Below are 25,021 nucleotides of genomic sequence, written 5' to 3'. Positions count from 1 at the left end.
ACAATATCTTGGAGATCAGTCAAGCAGACAATGGTAACCACATTTCAAATCATTCAGAAATTCTTACAATTTATGAAGCAAGTTGTGAATGTGTATGAATAAGGTCAATGATTCAACATATTCAAGAAACATATGAACTACCTTCCATCAAAGGCAATGCAACCAAGTTACATGAAGACAATGCTGCTTGTATTGTACAAATTAAAGGAGGATTCATAAAAGGTGATAAAACTAAGCATATCTCCCCTAAATTCTTCTATACTAACGAGCTCCAAGAGAAATGTGAGATTAATGTTTTACAGATTCAGTCATACAATAATCTAGCAGATTTATTCATAAAAGCATTACCTTTGACCTCATCGAAAAAGTTAAGGAATGACATTGGAATGCGAAGATTGAGAGGATCTACTAATTGAAATGTTGAAGAAATCATAATCATGTTTACATGAGGGGGAAAATACTAATATGGATATGCTGCACTCTTTTTTCTTTGTCCAAGTTTTGTCTCACTGAGTTTTACTGGCAAGGTTTTTAACGAGGTAGTTACCATATTCTTATGATCATCCAAGATGGAGTGTTATAAAATGTGAGAATTTGTAGCATTGTGGAAACTTGTGGATGATCATCTGTAATGATGTTTATCTCTTTGTGATTCCCTATAAACGGGAGGGACCCCTAATGAAAATTAATTCAATTTTCTCTTCGTGCATTTTATTATTTCTTTATTGCTTTCTTCTTCTCTCACTTTGTTTTACAACATAATTTGATTTTTTTTTTCTTAAAAATTTAAAAAGAAAATAAATATCCTTATGTAAGATAATATACATTATAAATATTATAATAGTATTAAATTAGGTTTGGGTTAGACTTGAGTTGCCTAAACCTTGACCCAAGCCCAACTCAAATTGAGTTTGGGTTGAAAAAATCTAACATAAGCTTAACTTGAATACTGAAAATAATTATCCAAGCTTATCCAAATGTTGGGTTCGATTCGGGTTAGGTCAAGCCAACCCATCAAAGTTGCACCCCTAGCTTAAATGCTCAAGTTGATTCTATAGCCTATTTAATTATTGGCCTAAAAAAGAAATGAGAGGACAAAAAACACCTAAGAAAGGAAAAAAAAATACATATATTTGATTTAGGGAAAATATTTAAGAAAGGATTTTTTTTTTTAAAATAAAAAACAAATATTTATTTTTTTATAGAAGAATTAAAATAAGTAAGTTTGAAATAATATAAAAAAATAATTTATTAATTTTAGGTTTATTTTTATTTTTTTCTTTGAATTTCCTTTTTCTTGTATTTTCTTTCAAATTTTGGGAAATAGATATAGCCTAAAAAATAATTTTCTGATATTTAATTTATCATGAAAAATATGAAAAAAAAATAAATATAATTAAAATTAGTTATAAATTTATAAAATTTCAAGTTATTTAATCTTTATCTAAAAGAAAAAATAAATAAAATAGAATTAAAAAAACATGTAAAAATAATTTATTAATATTTTTTTACTCTCTTTATATATATATATATATATATAACGTAGTGTTATGAAAGAACGAGAATAGACAACAAGAAAAATCAAACTTAGGAACACTTAGATTTATATGGAAAACCCTAAATGGAAAAAACCATGGGTAGAGGAAAAGAAAATCCATTATGTAAAAAATTATTACAAAAAGGAGAGTTATGAGTAACTACCGTGGAACCTAAAAAATACATCACACACACCTTACAAAAACTCATAAAATTTCTTTATTAAATATGTCACATCGTGAGTTTTTTAGGTTGAACCCATTAAAATTTGGGTTACCAAACTCTAATACATTGGAATAAAATAAAATAAATTAAAGAAAAAAAAAAGAAGAAAAATGAAAATAGAGGTGATAAGAATTAATTTTACATTCAGTGAGCTGAATTTTGAGCCAGAAGACCAAATACAATCTTACCTTGAGGATGAAGTTATGGATAGAGTTTCCAAGGCTCTTTGCTTTTTTTTTTTTTCTCTAGTGCTCCACTAGATATAATAAACAAAGGATTCCCATATTAAATTTGAATTCTAAATGGTAACCCAAATTCCCTAAGGAACCTACCCTATGGTTGCCATGATGATAAAATGTCCCTGCTTTGATATGAAACTAAGTTAGATTAATATGAATCAGTATTATTATATGAAGGAGAAGTGCTGTTTGGGATACCCCTTAAAAGACAATTTCACATTTGCTTTTAAATGTCCAATCATTCTCTCTTGTTCCAAGCTTGGAAGCTTCATTCATTTAACACACATGCATGTGCATTAACAATACAAACTAACAATGATGCCTATATGTGCTTCTCTATGAGCCAATTCTTTTGTTTTCTTTTTTGCTTCCTCCACTAGGCAAGTTTGAGCACGATGTGATTTACAAACTAAGAATGGCGTTAACTAATATGGTTTAGAAATTAAGTTTTTTATTATTAAGAAAAATTAAAAATCATTATGGTAAGAAAGGGATCGAGAAGTGCGAAAGATCGGATAACCCTTATCTCAGGCACTCAGGGGTAGGAGTATCCCTTTTCTAGAAAGTCAATACAACCACTCGGTTTGGCTTGGAAAGGAAAGAGCTTGCAAAAGCCTAATATTACACCCATGACAAATGTGCAAGACGAAGCTATGAGGAGGACAAGGTTGATTCATTGTAGCCCACACAAAAAATTCTCGTTTCCAAAATTAATATAGAAGGATTTACACCTTCAAAAGCATATCTTTCAAAATTTGTTTAAGGATTAAGCAAGTTTGTTCATGTCATTTGAAGTTGTTGAATACTTATGATAAATTGATAAAACGCTAATTTATTTTAATTTAGAAAAATTGCCACTATGTAATTAAGTAATTTGGACTTATCATTTCAAACTAGACTTTTTTTTTTCCTTCTTCTTCTTTTTCAATAATTTTAAAGCGGATTAAGAATCAATATAAATAAAAATTGTGAAATTCATACTTTTCATTACTATAGCGTGAGAAAAGTGAGAATATTTCAAATTGGTCTTACATGAATATTGAGACACATGAGTGAAGAACTGACATAAGACTAAAGCCTAGAGCCATTAATCATGGTTTCAACCTTTCAGGACTAACCAGTGTACTGAGTCAACTCAACAAAGAAACCTGAACCCTTCTATCGAAATAATAATTACAGTTTCTGAATTTTGTAATTAAAGCAGTTCTTAAATGAGGCATATGCTCCTCGTTCTGGGTTAGTGTAGTCAACTGGGGAAGAAAATAAGGGATTGGGTTGGTGGAGACATGATTGACTCGAAAAAGAATGCCACTAGAGAATGTCTGGGAACATTAATTGGGAAGATATGATCATCATATGGGATGACAGCATTTCAACGGGGCGGATTAATGTTTGACCATTGTTTCAATTTGAATTTAGCTGCATGGGTGTGAAATCAAATTTGGCCACATGATTTAATGGACCAACATTCAAGATGCTAATTACTGCTGAGATCAACCATGGAGTGGATCTTGTCTTGGTGCACTCACTCAAGATGCCAAAAAGATTGAGCTATCAATGGTGGTTGGAACACCCCCACCAACTACACCATATAATAATGTTAAGTTCATGTTTTCTTTGAAAGGGCTAAATCAAATTCATTCTGAAGTTTCATAACAGCTTTTGTACTTATTCAATAAATTTTATTAATTAAAGAATTTATAATTTAAAATAGTTCAATAAATATCAGGAAAATTATTTTTTGTTTAATAAAATGTTAGTAATTTAATGAACTTTTTAATTAGTCATTCCTCTTATGTATTCTCAAGGAGCCTATCTGGGCAAGGCAATAAACCCACATCATAATTTAATTTTAGAATCAATGGGCGGAATGGAAAATAGGGGATCCGTCGTCCAGTGGGTCATTACCATATAGGCCATCATTCCATGAGGACCTTTGGCAATAAACACACACCATAATGATCATTTCTTTTCATTTTTTTTCTCCTCTGTGTTGACTGTTGACATGGTTGGTGGGTCATGACTTCATTTTATAGACCATTCCACTGCATACAATCATCAAATCCAATATTGCGACTGTGTTGGTCCTTAGATCAGGCCATTACTAGTATTTCCGGTGGTGATCCACACCTCAAGGGATTTCATGATGCATTGTGTTAACATATATACAGGCCATGTTTCTAGCGCAGAGGTTGAACATGCATGGAGAGACACCCCATACCATAAATGAGAGTAGTGCTAGGGCTTTGATTAGTCAAAAAGAAGAAAGAAAATTCCTTGTGAATGGTTCTAGAAGTGTAATGCACAAGAGGGAATCTTCCATAGCGAGAAAGGCTTTAAGGTAATTTACAGGTCCAAGCGCACTTGGTAGTATATTCAAATCCTCCTTTATAAATATATGACATACCACCAAGCTCATTACAGTACACCGGCAAAACTCAGAAGAGGGAAAGAGAGATGATGGCAGCAGATACCACCTCCTCCAATGGATTTTGGCAGTTGAACTCTCCATTGCCATACCTGTTTGTTGGGCTGGCTCTACTGCTGGGCGTTATAGCGGTTGCACTCATCATACTAACCTGCTCGCACAAACACCCTCCTGCAGACTTGGCAACTGATGATGACAAAGATAAGCCACCAAAACCGATGCACACAGACCCAGACACCGTGCTCGTAGTCATGGCAGGAGACGACAGCCCCAAGTACCTGGCGAAGCCCATGGCGTCGACTACCCACACTGAGCAAGTCTGAGCCGGGGATCGTCCCTCAAAGTAGGCATGAAGTTCTTTATTTTCTCCTTACAGTATGGGCTTTTGTGTTTGTCAGAATTCTGGGGAATATGTAAATTTTTTAGGTTAGAGGGGATGTTAATCATCTTGTAAATTAGCTATGTATCGATCCATCTAATATATCGTTCATTATTTCTCCTTCTCTTTTATTATTTTCTGGTATGAATCAGTAGTTCTTTTTCGCCTCAGTGAAGAACAATATGAATTAGTACTCCAAATCATTTTGTATGACTTCAAAATCTGTCATCCTAAAGCTAAGAAAACTCAGATCACCATGTGTTTAGAGGCCCAGATAGATTACATCAACATAGGACTATAATTCTTAATTACAAGCAACCTCTTCTGCAGTTTGTCATCAACAAATGGCTCTGTATGAGCAGTGGCATTGGCAATACAAATTTTGCAGATCCCATGTTTTTTTTTTTTATCATCCAAAGGGAGCTACTGATAATTCAACTTAGTAACTAAGGCTACATTCGGAAATTATAACATTCCAAAATCTTAGATACAAAATGTTATTGAAATGTTCTAAAGGACTTTACCAGTATTAAGATTCGGGGGTTGTGAGTTAAGAAAAAAGGACTGAACTTTCAACATGGGTCTTGGTCTTAAGAAATGTTAGTTTAATACAGCACTGGCTGGGAATGGATAAGGTTGGAGGAGGTGGCATCTCGAATATAATTTTTGGAGCAGGAAACTTTAGGAAACTGTAGTTTGCAAATGGAGAGAAGAGTAGGTTAAAAGAGGCATCCCAGATAGTCTAAAGCTTGCATTTCAAGTGGGTGACATTAGTTTGTTTTTGTTGGGCAATTTCCTTATTGAAGTTGATTGAAAATGACTGGCGACTCTCACTTTCTGTATCTTTGGCAGCGCCCACTAAATCATCCAATGACTAATAATAGAGAAGACAAAGTGATTAGAAATTAGAATAAGAACCTTAGCTTGGGGATGAAGTAATGGATATTGGAAGTATGTATATGTTTCTTTCTCTTTTGCTTCTTGATCTGGGGTTTGTTCCAATTCTTTTCATCTTAGATGCTCCATTAGGATAACCAAAGGATCCATTAACTTGTCCTTGAAGAATAAACTTGCGTTGACTTTAAATTGATTAAATCATGCAACACAGTTTCTAAGCAATTCAAAAGGTAGCTTAGTAGTAATTTAATAATTAAGTTGTCTATCATTGATTAAGAGAGATTACAAATTTTAATCCTATATATGTTTGATTTTTGGAAAATACTCAAAAGAGGGGTGGGGAATTTTTTTTTTTTAAACAATTTTCTTATGTAGATATGTCGTGGAAAAAAAAATGAAGAAAAAACATCGGGAAAAGAAAAGGAAAAATATTAAAAGTTCTTTCTTAGATAAAATTGAGTAGAGTTTGAAGAAAATGTATTCTTTAACCATATAATTTTTTTCCCTCATCTTTTTTGTGATGTCTGAAAGGAGGAAAAAAGTTTTATGAATTTTTCTTATCTTCTTATTTTCCTTATAATTTTTCTCTTTTTCAAACTTTTCAAGCATCAAATATAGCATGCATAAAGAAAAAAGATAATTATTTCATAGAGAGGGGAATGAAATGAGTCAAATAGTGTTTCCTCTATGGCACTTGAAGGGGCCAAAAGTTTGATTTCACTTCAGCCAAAAACAAGTACTTGTAAACTGAATCACCTTCAAGTAGTTTGGGAAAAATCTGCACTTGAAAAAGTTTGCATAAAGCACAAAAAAGACTATTGTAAGTACAACAAGAGTGAGAGATTATGATTCCGAGGCATATAAAACTTCCAACCTTGCAAAAAGGAAAGAGACCTGCAAAAGTAAGAGATTTCATAAGAAACCATGAAGAAAACTTCATAAACACTCCTTCCAACCAAAAAGAAGAGCAAATCCTCTTCCATGAAGTCTCCCCATGCGAACATAATCTAAACCCTTTTTTGTATCTTTCACGGCATATATTTTAATAAAGAAGTATATTCAGAGATGAACCTTATCTTTCCCTTGGTCATAGCTTACTCTTAAAACTATCTGAAGAAAAATTTAATATCTTCAGCACCCATATAGTATAATATATATCAAATTTTAAATCTCAACTCTTAATGTGTGTAACTAAATTTAGATTATATATTGAATAAAAATATAAAAAAATATAAATTAGATATAACTAAATGAGATGAAACTACAAATAAATAAGACCAAGGTTTAAACATTCAACAATGACTCTTCTCTTGTTTGAATGGTTTTGATGTCATTCAATTAGCATTTGAGTACATTATTTGAAAATTCTGTGTTTTCAAACATGTCTTTATGTTTATCATTTAAAGTTATAATACTAAAGCATTAGATTTTCCATGGTGACTTGACTTTACTTGGTCACTTTTTAACTTCTCTGTTCCTTTCTTTCCACCTACCTGTCTATTAATATCAAATTATTTTGTCTTTTAGCAATAATGAGATGGTTGAAAAATAAAATTGTTAATAAAATTAAATAAAATAAAATTAACTTTCCTATGATAGAAAAAAGGTACCATAGAAATGATTAGGTAAAGATGGTTGAAAAATCAAACACATCACATTGACAATTTCCCTTCTTAATTTTCTTCTCCTTTTTGACGTTATCAGTGGATCATATGAGTTTAAATTTTCCTATACTACCAAACCCAATTAAGTATAATAACTAATTGCAAGAGGCTATTATGATTTTATGGTTCTAAGAACAGGCCATTACTAGTACTGTTAATCTTTTAATGATCATCCGGAGGGCATGAGGGCATGACCTTATATCCTAATTGGGTCTAGCCATTAATTCCCAAGCAAAGCATAGAGCCATCTTGTTCATTTCTTGGCTGCAATAAATAATTTAACATTGGTGAGATATGGAGTAAGCAAAGTGATGAGAATATGAATCTTTCCTTATGGATGAAGTTATAGTTAGACTACTAACAGCATACGTGTGTTTCTTTCTTTGAAGCTTCTGGGGTTATGCACCAATTCTTTTCATATTAGAGTACAAAAAGCATCCACTATTTGGTTGGAGAATAACCCTTATATTATTACATGATACTAAATGATAGTACTCCACTCTTTCTCAGCAACTTACCCTTGTAGATTGGTATGAATAATGTGAAACTCATTATCAATCCATGTCTTTATTTTACTCACATGTATCCCTACAACCTTAATAAATTCTGAAAACAAAAGGTCCTAAAAAAGCAGATTGATGAGTAATTTTTCTCAAAGAAAATATTATATAAGTAGGAAAGGGGGAGTCCTTGGCTCCCAAGTGCCTGGTCAAGAAGGGAGATTGTTGGTGTTGGGGTCCCTTAAAAGACCAGTTCACACTAACTTTGTAGAGGGCGAATCATTGTTTCTGTTCTTGGAGCACTTGGTAACATCCTCATATAAATTAGTCGAATTAGTTTGGTTTCAATATGCCTTGATCATTTTCAAAATGAGGAAAGTATAATAATGATGCTGCAGGCTTTGTATGGTCATTTTTTAAATATTCTCTCATTCCTTCCTTGAAGTAACCTGCTTAAAGGGATATTAAATTGTTTGTATGACAACTTAGAATTGTTTTCTTCCCCCTCTTGCAAATTCAATCATTATATATATGTTTTAGAAAAAACTTATAATGTTAGAAATTTTTCATGATGACACATCTCAGTTGATTCATCAAATAGAGGAATTGTTCACATGTAAAAAAAAGAAAAAAAAGAAAAGCAAAACCAAACGCCTTCTGTTTTATTGTAATTGAGTATAGAAGACTCATAAGTTCATGTTTCACTTAAATTTTCAAGGCTAATATCTCATATCAAATACGAAATATATATGTAGGGCACATTGGACTCAAAATGGACAATATCTGTATAGTTGAGAATGAGTTATTATAAATGATATCAGATCTAATTATTGACTACGATCATATGGAACACAATGTGACATTTTGCCTACATGAAAGGTAATTGTGATATTTCACACATGAGATGGAGTGAAAAAAGTATTTATGACATTATATATATGTATAAGTTTTTCTTAACCATGTAAATGTATTTTAAAGTTGTAAAAGCTCAAGGTTGATAGCTTTGTATTAGATTGTAATAATTTACTATATTTGCATTTTGTAAAGATGATTAATGTTAATCTTCCATTGGGTCATACCTATAAACAAGGAAGAAGATATTAAAAAAATATGTCATTACATTCTTATTGATGATTGATGTATATTCATATACAAATAATGTTTGTGGGATAAACTTGACTTCTATTCTAATTTAAACTCTATCTCCTACTCTAATTCAAATTAATAATAGACTTTTGTTCTAATTCAAATTTTATATCTTATTTTAATTCAAACTAACAATAAATAATAGATGAATACTAAAGAAAACATTCACTTTTCCTATCATATTTTAACGTACTCCCTTAAGATGGAGCTCTAATACCATATAGAGAAGGAAATAAACAAGGAAAATCTAACATTGCATTCTCACTTATGATTGATGAATATTTAAATACAAATAATGTTTGAGGATAAACACCCACTCCTATTCTAATTTAACTTTTATCTCCTATTTTAATTCAAATTAATAATAAATAAATAAATATTGAGGATAAACATCAACTTTCTCTTAAAATACGATCTCATTTTAAGTGTGTTGGTTTCTCACAAAATTGACAAACCAAAAAGGAGAAAAATGTGGGGAGTTGGGTTGATGGATGCGACGGCTCGGATACGTTAAGATGTTTCAATGATCATACTTGGGAAAAAAAGGTGTGGAATGTTGAAACCAAATATTAAGAAGTATTTGGGCGGCGAAAGGCCACTAGAGAATGTTGGGAGGGTGAGAACTGAGAAGGCTCTCGTGGGTCTCGTAGGTTTTGTTCAATGAATTAAAGTAAGGGAATAAGGCAAGGAAACATCTTCACTTCATCATCTTCCTCAGTGGCAAACATATATATAGATATATATATATATATATATATATATATATATATATATATATATATATATATATTTCTTTGGTGGCGAACACATGGGATCACAGTATGGTTCTGTTTCTGTTGTACAAAATCTTTCTCAAGATTACATGGGTGTGAACCAAAATTGGATCACATGATTGAATGGACATAGATATGTACCACCAGCTAGATGCAAGCTTTTGGGCTCAACTATTGACTGGATCATGATTCATGGCTGCCATCAACTGATGGCCGGTTATGTGATCATCCTCTTCATGGCGAGAAGTTGGTAATTTCCTGCCAATTAAGTTGGTAAATCCAGAAGTTTTAATCCTTGAAGGTTATGTTTTGGTCTCCAACAACCAAACACAGGAAAATGTTTAGACATTTTATTACTACCTTCAAAAAAGGTGTAATATATAAAAGTCAATTGCTTCCTTTCTTGTCTTTTTAACCACCATTAGTGAATTATTAGCATTTTTTTTTGTAGGGTCTTCAGTTGTAGTATTGTATACAATCACACCCAGTAAGTATATAGTCTGTATTAAATTATTACCATTAGATCAGGTCACTGCTACCAGTTCTAGTCACCTGGGCTGGATAGGGTATTTTGGCAAGATGTCATTTTTGTAGTTTTTTTTTTTTTCTTGGAATAATCAAATTATATCTTATGCTTTCATAATTTTATGATAAATGATAGGAACTCTGACGTTGGGTGAGCCAAGCAAGCATCATATTTATTTATTTTTTCTATGTATTATAATGAAAATTAAACAGAAAAAACAAATAATTTAAAAATATATATATTTACGATATGGGGTCATGTCAGGACTCAGGATTGGGAATTGAAAGCTAGCTGTTATTTTCCCCATAAACAGATAGGACCTATAAAGCACAGAAGAGAATCTTCCTTTGGGACCAATGGCTCTTCATTAATATAAAATGTCCTAATGCTCTCCACTATTCAAACTTTCCCTCTATAAATACTACACTCACCTTCCTCATTTTGTCGCACTTACAGAAAAGAAAAAACCCACAGAGAAAGAGATGAGGCCGGCAAACAGCAGCAGCTCCTCTAATGAAATATGGCGGTGGAATTCTCCTTTCCCATACCTCTTTGGTGGGTTGGCTCTAATCTTAGGCCTCATAGGGGTTGCACTCATCATTCTATCCTGCTCACATAAGAAGAGGACTCCTTCACCCGATCATGACAAAGATAAACCCCCAAAGACCATCTGCACAGAACCAGACACCGTGCCGAGGGTCGTTGTCATTATGGCCGGAGACGAAAATCCCACCTACTTGGCAACACCAGTCCCTACTTCAACTACTGCCTCTGATGAACAAGTCTGAGTGTTTTTTTTTCTTTTTTTTTTGCCATCAGCTAGATTAGATAGATTATTACCAACTCAGGCCTTCTTCCATCCTTCATTTTCCCCTTCATTTACTTAGTTTTTTCTCTTTGTTTTGCACTTTCCGGGAATATTTAAAATGATGAGTATGAATAGATGTGTTCATATGATCAATTAAGACATCTATGATGTGTTCATAGATGTGTTCATATGCATGGAGGTGTTTCTTTTAGTATGATGAAAATATTTTTTGGTTTGCTTGAAAGGAGAACGGTGATAATGCCCAGGGAATACGCTATAGACTTTAGTGAAGGGAATTCTTTCTCTAGATAGGTTCTGAAGAACCAGTTACGATAGCTTGTATTTCATTAATGGCATGGAGGTGGATGAGCAACCAATTTTGACAAACACTAACATGAAAGTATTTCAAATTATCGTTTTCCAACATTATAGACAATCTTGTTAAATATCCAAACTATCTTCTCTGGGGTAAAGTTTGCAGAACAACCAAAACAAATCATGTTTGTTTTAACGTGGCATTTTGGTTGGTTACTTTTTGCAGGTTTTCAATCATCTGCAATCCACTTAGTTTATTTTTTCTTTTCTCCCCATAATTGAAGAACATAGTTAATTCCTCTTTTGCTTGCTTTGTCATCTTCCATTCTCACATCCAAATGTCTTATTACAAAAGTGTAATATTTAACCTATGCTTTTGCCTTTGAACTAAATAAATTCCCCTTCCTTCATTTGTGAAATTGTACATTGCTGGACAAGAAAAACATGAAAACTTAGGAACAACATAGAGTATGCATATACATTTTTCCCGTATTCTCTTTTCTCCATGTCTTGTACTGCAATTTCGCAAGGCTGCTGACATATAAAATAGGTACTGATCAATGTTGGCTGGTGTGAGTGGATTTGCGCGGCGGCTTGGAGACGCAAAAGTAAATGATGGTGCAGTTGAATGACTTGGAAAAAGGTGATGACATTAACTGTGAATCATGGTAAACACTTGTGATATCCCCACTATGTTGTACAAGTTGTAGACATTATTTCAGGATATTCTGTATTCTAGGTGTATTACTGTGGAGACCCGCATCCTTAGGGTCAACAGCTAGCACGTAAAATGTAAGATTTTATTAAGAATATAAAGTTTAAAACTTCGAGACAAAAATTTTGGTTTTATACATTTATCATTGTAAAAGTAAAAGGCAATAAGTAGCTTTTAGTATGAGCCTATATATTACAGAGATAAATGTATGAGCCTATGAGGTAAATGTACCCTACCAAGGTCTTAAGATCACGATATGGAATAACATGTCACACGGAGATTTGTATATGGGAAGATATCAACAGTTCCAGTGAAACTTCAATCCAACTCAACCAGGTAGAGTGGATTTTTCTCCTTAATCAATGGTCAATGGTCACTAGGGAACTTATGATTAAGCTTACTCACACATCATAATAACGTTCCATGAGCTCAACAAGCACCAAATCCTGAAATAACTAAGCATGCTGGCTTTTCAAACAAGCTTAACAACATTTTAATGCTTGTTAAAGTTCAAATATTTAATTTAGATGGTGTCGGTTGGAACCCACACAATTGGGTATTGATAATATTTTTATTAAAATAATGCTTTATTGCATTTTATTTTCAACGTAATAACAAAGCTATTTATAATAGTCCCACCTCTCAAATAAACATGATCTCCAAAAGAATTCCCCTCAAACTCTCAAAATCGTCTTCCTAATCTCAATTACAATCCCTATCCCCAAAGATCGAGTCCTATCTTTTCCAAAAATTTCAATGTGCTTGATCTCTAAAATCCATAACCAGCCCATGTATCCCCCAAATCTGATATGCAGCCACACCCACTTATGGAGACTCCTCTCCATTATAAAAATCTCACCTAAATCTCAATCTCCAAACTCAATCTTTCCCAAAATCCTCCCATTCATGGACTCCCTATTCTCCCCAAGAGTAGCTAGAATATCCTCCAAGAGTCCTATGGGCAGCCGTGTATTCCCATATGTGGTCCTCCGAAATCTCACATTTCCTTATTTCTTTCCATGTGGCTAGTCATGTACACCTCTCAAAAAAGACAAATATATATATCTATATATATATATATATATATATATATATATACTCTTTCTTAAATTCTCCAACCGTGTCTTCCATATTTTCCCAAATAGTCTTATCCTTTCTAAACTCTCCATGGCCGTGTATCCTCTCAAAAAATCCCCAAAGACCACTTTTTTTCCTTGTCCTTTCCATGTGGCCGTGCACAAAAACCAATCTCAATGTCCATGCCTATGCCATGCATATCTTATAAGAGTATCCTTAAAATCTCAAAAACCAATTTTAATCTCCATGCGTCAAGGTGACATGAAACTAACATAAAGTATACCTAAATGGAATAAACTAAATATGCATCTAGATGAACTATCTTAAAGTACACCTAAACTAAAGTGTAACTAATTTTTTCTTTTAAATGGAACTAAGTAAAATAAACCTAAAATATAATTAAGTGAACTGAGCTAAAATATAACTAAATGAATTGAGCTAAAATGTAACTAAGTGAATTGAACTAAAGTACCAATAAATGAACTAAGTTAAAGTGCCACAAAGTGAGCTAAATATACGATGCAACTAAGTGACCTAGACTTAAGGTTGTCACTAGGTGAGCTAAGCTAAAATGCAACTAAGTGAACTAAACTTAAGCTAAAGTGTAACTAAGTGAGCTAAACCTAAGGTGTCACTAAGTGAGCTAGACTTAAAGTGCAACTAAATGAGTTGAACTTGAGGTAAAGTGCAACTAAGTGAACTAAACCTATGGTACAACTAAGTGAGCTAGACCTAAGGTGTTATCAAATGAGTTGAAAGTGTAACTAGGTGAGCTAAACCTAAGGTGCAATTAATTAAGTTAGGCCTAAGGTGCCACTAAATGAACTAAGTTAAGGTACAACTAAGTGAGTTAAACTTAAGGTGCAACTAAGTAATCTAAACCTAAAAATGCAACTAAGTGAATTAAGCTATAGATGCACTAAAAATTAAAATTAATCATGCAATAAAATCAAAAATCATTTATGAACTCAAAAAATAAGATCACTTGCAATCACAATACAAAATCAAATATGAACTCAAAATTAAAATCATACGTACATTCCAAATCAAGAATCAAATGTGAACTTAAAATTTAAATCACTCATGCACTAAAAATTAATCATGTAATAAAATCAATCAATCATGCACTTCAAACATCAAATAAAAATCACCTATACACTCAAAATATCAAAAATTGATCACAAACTAAAAATAAAATAACAAATCAAAGTTCATTTAACTTAAAAACATGCAATAAAAATCAAAATGAAACCTAATGTGCTAAAAACAACAAAGCCTAAACCAAAGAAGGATTCTCTAAAAAAACAAACTTCTAAACTAAACTTAGAACCACTAAAAAAATCACACTAAGCATCCATATAATCCCTCCAAGATATATCTTCCAAAAGGAGTCTAAAAATAATGATAAGGTGAGTAATAGTGAACCACCAATGAAGACACAATACAAGCTCAAAAATATATCCTAAGTGTGCAATGAGGGATCATAGGATAATATGTGCTAAGAGGGCAAAATAGAGGTGTCATTTCCTTTAGAATAATTTTTGTCACCATCTTCATCTCTATTATTGAAGTTGTTGTGTCCTCCTTGACCTTTACCACAACCACAACCTCCTATAGATGCTTTACTCTGCAAGACTTACTCCAAATTAATAGAGTTGATTCCATTCCCTTGTTGTTTACTACCGGATTCTTTGATTTATTTGTTGTTCATGCGAACACAATAAATTCATCAACCCCTCGATTGTGAGAGTGAAGATATCATTTCCTTCTTTAATAACTATAGTAGCATAGTCGAATTTCGCATTTAAAGATTACATAATTTTCTTCACTATTCATTGATCATCAAGCTTTTTTCCATTAACCACATTTGGTTTATAATGGTTTGTGCTTGATCAAAATAATCTAAGATTAATTTAGAGTCATTCATGCAAAGAGACTTGAATTCACCACTTAATGCTTGCAACTTAATTCGTTTGATACAATTATCTCCTTTGTATAATTTTTGTAGAGTAACACATACTTCTTTTTTTATATATTATTATTTCCACCTTTGATATTTTCTCAAATATGTTTTCACCTACTATTTGGAATATTGTATAGAGTGATTTTTTTTTTAATTTTTTTTTTTAGAATCTTTCAATGAATCTTTCTACCCCTTTGATAGTGCCTCAAATTCTTTTGAATCGGCCACTTTAATGTAACCGTTGTTTACTAAATCCCATAAATCTTAAAATCTAAAGCATCTAAATACACTAATTATTGAAATTTTAACCTTTGAATTTTAGGAGTTGAGGATGAATTAAGTTATTATTTGTAGTTATAATTTCATCAACAAAATTGCAACTTTCTTGTGATTCTGCACATTCCCTGATATTCTAGCTATGATCTAGCATTTCACCTTCCTTGATCTTTTGGTTTTCAAAACCATTTGTTGGAACCCAATATTGATAATATTTTTTACTAAAATAATACTTCATTGCTTTCTATTATTTAATATAATAACAAACTAATCATACTTACACTAGGATTCTAATTCCTTGGACCAAAAGTCCTAATTAATATAAAAAAAAATCTAAATAAATAACAATTCCTAATGTTTCTCAAATTCCTAAAATTCTCTTGATTTGACTTTAAGCGAGATTATAATTTCAACAAACCTTTGATTTGGTTATGCCTTGTAGCTCTCAAGTTTTCGGTTCCATTGTATAGGGTTTGATGTCATGTAGTGCGATGACAGTTCTTCCTCCATAAGGTGCTAGCAAAATGGAGATTTGAGGAGGTAATTGTCCCATACCCTTTTTCGTCCCCTTTGTGGTACATGTTAGCAATTCCATCTTCTGAGCCTAGACTAGTTCTTCGTATTTTCGTTCAAGTGCAGTACCGAGTGGTGGTCGAGCTCGAGTAGTTTTACTATGGAATTGGTAGGAAGTGGTCTGTTTGTCTTATTGATGAGTCACGCTGACTGACTCAAAGGATATGTTGTGCTTGCCACTTAACAATTCAGGCCAAAAATTTGCAGAAAAATAGTTAATGTCATTGTCTTTTATAAATCTATTCCATTAGCACTAACATTTTCTTCCACCCTCAATTATTTATTCATTTGTAAGATCTGTCTAACCTTATATATCATCCACTAATTGCAAGGAATTAGAACAGACCAAATGCAAACAATCCAGAAAAATACAGGTCGTAAAATTTAATTTTAGAATCAATGGGCAGAATGGAAAATAGGGGATCGATCGTCGCGTGGGTCATTACAGTATTTGCCATCATTCCATGAGGACCTTTGACAAAAACACACCCCATAATGATCATTTCTTTTCTTTTTCTCCTTTGTGTAGACTGTTGACATGGTTAGTGGGTCATGACTTCATTTTATAGACCATTCAACTGCACACAATCATCAAATCCAATATTACGACTGTATTGCCCGTTAGATCAGGCCATTTCTAGTATTTCAGGCGGTGATCCACACCTCAAAGGATTTCATGATGCCATTGTGTTAACATATATACGGGCCATGTTTCTAGCGTAGAGATTGAACAAGGGGAGACACCCAATACCATAAATGAGAGTAGTGCTAGGGCTTTGATCAGTCGAAAAGAAAGAAAGAAAAAGGGAAACGATTTACATAACTTACAATGGAGAAGAGATTGATTGAAAATTTTATTATTTTTCCATGTAAATGGTTCTAGAAGTGTAATGCACAAGAGGGAATCTTCCATGGCGAGAAAGGCTTTAAGGTTTTTTACAGGTCCAAGTGCACTTGGTAGAATATTCAAATCCTCCTTTATAAATATATGACATACCACCAAGCTCATTACAGTCGGCAAAACTCAGAAGAGGGAAAGAGAGATTATGACAGTAGACACCTCCTCCTCCAATGGATTTTGGCAGTTGAACTCTCCATTGCCATACCTGTTTGTTGGGTTGTCTCTACTGCTGGGCCTTATTGCGGTTGCATTCGTCGTGCTATCCTGCTCGCACAGACACCCTCCTGCAGACTTGGCAACTGATGATGAAAAAGATAAGCCACCAAGACCGATGCACACAGACCCAAACACGGCTCCAAGGATCGTAGTCATGGCAGGAGACGACAACCCCAAGTACCTGGCAAAGCCCATGGCGTCGACTCCCCATACTGAGCAAGTCTGAGCTAAGGATCATCCCTTACAGTAGACATCAAGTTCTTATTTTCTCCTTACAGTATGGGCTTTTGTGTTTGTCAGAATTCTCAGGAATATGTAAATTTGTTTAGGTTAGAGGGGATGTTAATCATCTTGTAAATTAGCTATGCATCGATCCATCTAATATATCGTTCATTATTTCTCCTCCTCTTTTATTATTTTCTGTTATGAATCAGTAGTTCTTTTTCCCCTCAGTGAAGAACAATATGAATTAGTACTCCAAATCATTTTATGTAACTTCAAAATCTAACACCCTAAAGCTAAGAAAACTCAGATCACCGTGTGTTTGGATCTTGGAAGCAATTACTTTTACAGGTGCAGATATAATATATAGTAGTTGACTGTTATGTCAAGCTAAAGAAGAAACACAGGTATATATGATGTTATATATGGTGCAAACAATTTCTACATTAAGCTTATATTTAGTAAGTACCTAAAGGACTATAATTCTTGATTACAAGCAACCCCTTCTGCAGTGTGTGATCAATAAACGACTTAGTGTATGAGCAGTGGCATTGGCAATATAAATTAATTTTGGAGATCCTTGTCTTTTGATTTACCAAAAGGAGCTACTAAAAATTCAACTCAGGGCTTCTGAAAACTGTTATGAAGGGACTCTACCAGTATGAAGATTCGGGGCTTGCGAGTTAAGAGAAAAGGAATTAACTTTCAACATGGGTTTTGGTCTTGGTCTTGAGAAATGTTAGTTTAATGCAGCACTAGCTGGGAATGGATAAGGTCGGCGGACGTGGCATCTCCAATATAATTTTTGGAGCAGGAAACTTTAGGAGACCATGGTTTGAAAATGGAGAGAAGAGCAAGTAAAAAGAGGCATCCCAGATAGTCTAAAGCTTGCATTTCAAGTTGGTGAAATTAGTTTTTATTTTTAATTTTTATTTATTTATTTATTGTGTTAGGTGATTTCCTTTTGAAGTTGATTGAAAATGCCTGGCGACTCTCTCTGCATGTTTTGCATAGCCCACTAAATCATCCAATGAGTAATAATGGAGAAGACAAATTGATTAGAATTAAATTAGAATATCAACCTTAGCTTGGGGATGAAGTAGTGGACATGGGAAGTAGAATATGATAAGGGGTTTTCTCCAATTCTTTTCATCTTAGGTGCTCGATTAGGATAAACAAAGGATCCATTAACTTGTTATTGAAGAATAAACTTAGGTTGCCTTTAAATTTAAATGACACTACACGATTTGTAAGCGGTTCAAAATTTTGAAACGAGTAGTAATTTAATAATTAAATTTTCTATCATTGAGTAAAAGAAATTATAAACTTTAAGATTGTGTTTGATTGTTGAAAAATACTTTTAAAAAAATGTTAAAAAAATTAATTTCATATATAGACATTTGTTATGAAAAAAATGAGAATAGACAACAAGAAAAATAAGAACACACGCAAATTTATGTGGAAAATCCTAAACGATAAATTTCATGAAGTCAATCTTAAAACTTTGCATAACACAAACTTTTTTTTTTTTTTTTTGTATCATATCATCACGAGAGAGCAATTGACTCCAACCTTCACTAAAAATTCCTTTTGTTTTCATCTTGTGTGCTCTGTAATATTTTAATCTTCTAGAAATCTTCAACCTTAACTCTGATACCAATTTGTTACGACGACGGAAGCTTTGATGCAAATATTGTTAATCAAGAACACAAAGATAAAATAATTAATACAAATAGTACACGAGGTTTTAACATGATTCTGCCAACCATGCCTACATCTACGGATGAGAGAGAATCATTTCACTATACAATAAAAAACATTATAGAGGACATAATCAGAATATTATAGAGGACATAATCAGATACAACTATTGAGTTCTCGAAACATTCCATGTTTCCCCACTCTTCATATCCCTATCCTACCATAAGTCCTCTCACTTTATTAGGTACTTTTCGTTCTTCTTCACATCTGTATCCATCTCATATAGTTTTTATAGCCTCATCTCCATCTCATAACTTTTTCTTCTCATAACCTAAAATAGTTATAAAAATATTTTCAACAACCTTCCTTACTCTATAAGGAAGTCTAATATTACAATAATATATTAAACTTAGAAAATATTTTATACAATATTCTTTATAAAAAAAAAAAATTATACTAATTAGGAATTTGGGACACTTCCTAACACATGTCATATAAAGAAAAACATTAAAAAACAGACAAGAAAAAAAATACGAAAACATTTTGAAAAGTTTAGAAAAAGTGTATTCTTTAATCATATAATTTTTTTCCCTAATCAACTTTTCAAATTTTTCTTACCTTTTTATTTCTTAGAATTTTTCTCTCCATTTTGTATTCTTTAATCTATTTTTTTCCCTAATCAACTACCAAACCCATTTAAGTATAACAATTAATTGCAAGAGACTATTATGATATTATGGTTCTAGAACAGGCCATTACTAGTGTTGTTAATCTTTTAATGATCCGGAGGACATGACCTAATATCCTAATTGGGTCTAGCCATTAATTCACAAGCAAAAAATAGAGCCATCTTGTTCATTTCATGGCTGCAATAAATAATGTAAGATTAGTGAAATATAAGGTAAGCAAAGTGATGATGAGAATATGAACCTTTCCTTATGGATGAAGTTATAGTTAAGACTACTAACAGCATGTACATGTGTTTCTTTCTTTGAAGCTTCTGGGGTTATGCACCAATTCTTTTCATATTAGAGTACAAAAAGCATCCACTATTTGGTGGAAGAATAACCCTTATATTATTACTTGATACTAAATGATAGTACTCCACTCTTTCTCAGCAAGTTACCCTTGTAGATTAGTATGAATAATGTGAAACTCATTTTCCATCCATGTCTTTATTTTACTCACAAGTACCCCTACAACCTCAATAAATTATGAAAACAAAAGGTCCTAAAAAAAGGCAGATTGACGAATGATTTTCTGAAAGAAAATATTACATTAGTGGGAAATGGGTGAATACTTGGCTCCCAAGTGCCTGGTCAAGAAGGGAGATTGTTGATGTTGGGTCCCCTTAAAAGACAAGTTCACATTAACTTTGTAAAGGGCGAATCATTGTTTCTGTTCTTTGAGCACTTGGTAACATCCTCATATAAATTACTCAAATTAATTTGGATTCAAATATTCCTTGATCATTTTAACAATCAGGAAAGTATAATAATGATGCTGCAGACTTTCTATGGTCATTTTTTTAAACATTCTCTCATTCCTTCCTTGAAGCAACCTGCTTAATTAAAGGGTCATTAAGTTGTTTGTATGACAACTTGAATTTGGATTTTGAATGTCTAATGCAAAAATAATAATAATAATTGTCTTCTTTTATAAAATATTATAGAAGACTCAAGTTAATTTGGGGTTTCATATTTAATTAAGCTATATTTGGTTTTTAAAAAATATTAAGAAAATATAAAATATTAAAAATAACATTTTTCTCATATTAATTTGATTTTATCATGAAAAATATAAAATAAAATAAAATTAAAAATTGTTAAAAACTTATATATTTTTAAATTATTTAATTTTTATATGGAAGAATTAAAATAAGTAAAATAAATTAGAAATAATATTTAAAAATAATTTATTAATTTTAAATCTTTTTTTTCTTTATTTTTAGTTACTTCTAATTTTAGTTCCTTCTAAATTGTAACAAACTATGGTCTTTGCATTTTGTAATTAAGACGGTAACATTAATCTTTTTGTTGGGTCATAGACAAGTCATTTTAAGCATGTTAGTTTCTTGAATCAGTATCAAATTATAACGATTTACAGTGTATGCATTTTGTAAGGACAATAACATCAATCTTTCTATTGGGCCATACCCACCTCATTTTAAGTGTGTTAGTCCTGTCAAATTGAAAAACCAAGAAGGAGAAAAATGTGGGGAGTTGGGTTGATGGATGCGACGGCTCGGCTACGTTAAAGAGGTTTCAATGATTATACTTGGGAAAAAAAAGGGGTGGAATGTTGAAACCAGATTAGAAAGGAAATTTTTGGGCGGCGAAAGGCCACTAGAGAATGTTGGGAGGGTGAGAACTGAGAATAGTCTCATGGGTCTCATGGGTTTTGTTTAATGCATTAACGAATGGGAATAAGGAAAGGAAACGTCTTCACTTGATCTTCTTCAGTGGAAACCTAGATATATTTTTTTGCACATTTTCTTTGGAGGCAAACACATGGGATGGTTCTGTGTTTAGGGCTCACCTATTGACTGGGATCATGATTCATGGCTTCCATCAGCTGATGGCCGGCTATATGGTCCTCCTCTACATGGATAAACGTCGGTAAATTCCTGCTAATTAAACTAGTGAATCCAAAACTTTGAATTCTTGAAGATTATGTTTGGATTCGAACAACCAAACACAGGGAAAATGTTTAGATATTTGATTACTGTAGGGACCCATCCCTGTTGGCACGTGGCACACGTCCCCTGACGACACGTGGCACGTGTTCCTACCCGGAATATCCACATCCGGATTTACCTAAGAGTACACGTGGCGCGCTTTCCTATCCGGACCACCGCCATTACTCATGCGGCGACCTTTTATATTCCACCCGGATATGTTCATCCGGATCACTGGCCAAACTAAGCGTGCCTCACTACGTCATTCTGACATCCTGTCACAAATCATATTCCGATACCTACAGAGCGAAAAGACAGAAGTGACAGCTAGTCACTTCCCACGACCTCTGACAGCCGTTCGTAGGATGAGGATGTCCCTGCCACCACCTAGTGGCAATCATGGTAAACCAGAAAGCCTTCCATCATTTATGGAGGAGAGAGAGTTTCTAAATGGTATATATATGAACCTTCGCACAAAGAAGAGGGTAAGCTTCTCAATACCTAGAAAAAGGCCAACTGTGCCATCTGCTTTTATCTCTCTTTCAATGGCTGACAAATCCATCGGAGGGTGTGTCCGGACCCCCAGTCCGGACGCCTTTTGCAGGACAGCTGAATCAGGAATTCGTATTCGTTGGGATCGTATATCTATCCATTGAGCAATTACGTGGATCGCTGAGAATACGAGGCCTCAACATTGGCGCCGTCTGTGGGAACGTTTTTTTTTCGCTGATTCAGTAAATAGCAAAAATGGCTACGCCTTCCCAAAGCCATTCATCTGGTAGAAGAGAGGAAGATAATTCTGAATGGCGCCAAGCCATCGAAAGAAGGCAGTTAGCGAGTGAGCGACAACTACAAACTCTCCTCCAGGAGACGACGAGGTTAAGAGAAGAAAATGCAATACTACGAATCCAGGCATCGTCGACAGGAGTTCCCCGTCGTCAGCACTCCCGAGGCCAAGTGGCCAACTCAAGGGCTCACCAGGAGTCGATTTACCCTGGAACAGCGGAAGCAATCCCTGAAACACGCAGCGCTAGGCCGCATGAGCCACATACGCCTATGCCTCGAGCTCCCCGTGAAGAGAGCTCAGATTCCACCCACTTCTCGTCAAAAAGACGACGTGACAGAAGATCCCAGTTGTCGGGCGCCATGCGCGCGAGACTGGGTCCCCAGCAAACTGGCAGGCCCAAGCCACCGATGACCACCACAGGGGGAGTGCACCATGACCCTACGGTCACCCCCATACCACAGAATGTTCTCTCGCACCGTGACCCCTTGGTCATCCCCATGATGCAGAACGTTCCACCGCACCAAGCGGTACGAACCATTGGGAAAAATCTCCTGAGCGAGCCACCCATGGGCTCCATTAGCAAAAGGCTGGATGACATGCTCTCCACGCCTTTCTGCTCTCATATCATTCATTACGAACCCCCAAGGGGGTTTCTCGTACCAAAGTTCTCCACATACGATGGGTGCAGTGACCCCTTCGACCATATCATGCACTATCGACAGCTCATGACCCTCGACATAGGCAACGACCCACTGCTGTGCAAAGTATTCCCTGCCAGTCTACAAGGACAGGCTCTTTCATGGTTCCATCGCCTACCTCCTAATTCGGTGGATAATTTCAGAGACCTTTCAGAAGCCTTCGTGGGACAATACCTATGCTCCGCCCGACATAAGCAAAACATCACACCTTGCAAAATATAAAAATGAAGGATAATGAATCCTTGAGGGAGTTCGTGAAACGATTTGGCCAGGCTGTCCTACAAGTGGAAGCTTGCAGCATGGACGCTGTCCTACAGATTTTCAAACGATGCATTTGCCCAGGCACTCCTTTTTTTGAGTCACTAGCAAAAAAGCCTCCTATGACAATGGACGACTTGTTTCGACGTGCAAACAAATACTCAATGCTTGAAGATGACGTACGGGCAGCCACCCAGCAAATATTGGTTGCCGGACAGTCATCCAAGGGTAGTACAGAGGGAAGCACTAAACCTCCGGACAGGCCAAGACCATCCGATCGAAGGCAAGAAGGGCCAAGCCGCCCGGAAATGCCACCCCTCACACCACTCTCTATAACTTATGAGAAGCTTCTCCCTATGATCCAGAGCATGTCCGATTTCAGGTGGCCCAGACCCCTCGGATCGGATCCATCCAGGAGAGATCATAGCAAAAAATGCGCTTACCATAAGGAGCACGGCCATACGACGGAGACGTGCAGAAGCCTCCAATATTTGGTGGAAAGGCTTATAAAGGCGGGTCATTTAAGGCAATACCTCCGTCAGATGCTAGAGATGGAGATGCCTCCCGGGGCCGTGACTCTGGGGCCCCCATGGCTCCAGCCGCCCCCAAAGCCGTCATAAATTACATTAATGGAGGCCCGTCGGATGAAGAGCTCAATTCCAAGCGAAAAAGGCAGAGGATGTTGCGGGAAGCGATGGTGCGTGAGCGTATCAATTCTATCCGACCTGGGATAACCGAAGGGGGCCCGCACCCCATAGACGGGACAATCATTTTTCCTCCAGTAGACCCCCGCGGATATTACGTCCGCACCGTGATGCCCTCATTCTATCCTTGGGATAGACAAATTCGATGTAAGGCGCATCCTGATTGACCCAGGCAGCTCAGCTGATCTGGCGCAGGCATCAGTCATAAGCGCATGGGACACAACTTAGTCGATCTCGAAAACCCTGGAAGGGTTTTATCCGGATTCAACGGAGCATCAACTATCTCGTTGGGAGACATTGTGCTGCCAGTCCAAGCTGGCCCAGTCACTCTCAACGTTCAATTTTCGATAGTACAAGATCTATCACCCTTCAATGTTATCTTGGGACGCACATGGCTACACTGTATGAAGGCCATCCCCTCCACATATCATCAGATGGTGAGCTTTCTCACTGAAGATGGGCAAATCAACCTATATGGCAGCCAACTAGCCGCTCGCCAATGCTACCAGATAGCAAGAGAAGCAGGGACCAGTCGGGAGAATGAACCCCTCCCCGAGTCCACCCATGCACTCGACCAATAGCAGTCACTGTGTCCGGCGGACAGAGATCCCCCGGTAGCAGATCCCTTACGAACAATCCAAATTTCAGAAGAAGATTCTCATCTTACTCATATAAGTTCCCTTTTAACGCCCGAAGAAACCCAGAACATCCAAGACGTCCTCCGACAAAACCATGACGTTTTCGCATGGGCACACTCTGATATGAAGGGAATTCACCCCTCGATAGTCTCACATAAGCTTAACGTTTTACCAGCGGC

The 25,021-nt window shown here is 35.0% G+C and overlaps 2 protein-coding genes across 2 annotated transcripts; both read left to right on the top strand.

The window, feature by feature from the left end:
- The first annotated feature begins 4,147 nt into the window (after positions 1-4,147).
- LOC117931043 (protein GLUTAMINE DUMPER 2-like) lies at positions 4,148-17,557 on the top strand. The gene is made up of 2 exons (XM_034851894.1): positions 4,148-4,702; positions 17,335-17,557. Exons 1-2 carry the CDS (start codon positions 4,458-4,460, stop codon positions 17,381-17,383), a joined length of 294 nt encoding a protein of 97 aa, XP_034707785.1. The 5' UTR covers positions 4,148-4,457; the 3' UTR covers positions 17,384-17,557.
- Positions 17,558-24,416: 6,859 nt separating this feature from the next.
- LOC117930110 lies at positions 24,417-24,785 on the top strand. Its single transcript, XM_034850578.1, has one exon. The coding sequence runs from the start codon at positions 24,417-24,419 to the stop codon at positions 24,783-24,785; it is 369 nt and encodes a 122-aa protein (XP_034706469.1).
- The last annotated feature ends 236 nt before the right edge of the window (positions 24,786-25,021 follow it).

Source organism: Vitis riparia, chromosome 14 (assembly GCF_004353265.1).
Source record: "Vitis riparia cultivar Riparia Gloire de Montpellier isolate 1030 chromosome 14, EGFV_Vit.rip_1.0, whole genome shotgun sequence".
NCBI classification, from domain to species: domain Eukaryota; kingdom Viridiplantae; phylum Streptophyta; class Magnoliopsida; order Vitales; family Vitaceae; genus Vitis; species Vitis riparia.
The sequence above is the reverse complement of the archived record's forward strand: the minus strand, read 5'-3'. Positions and strand labels throughout refer to the sequence as shown.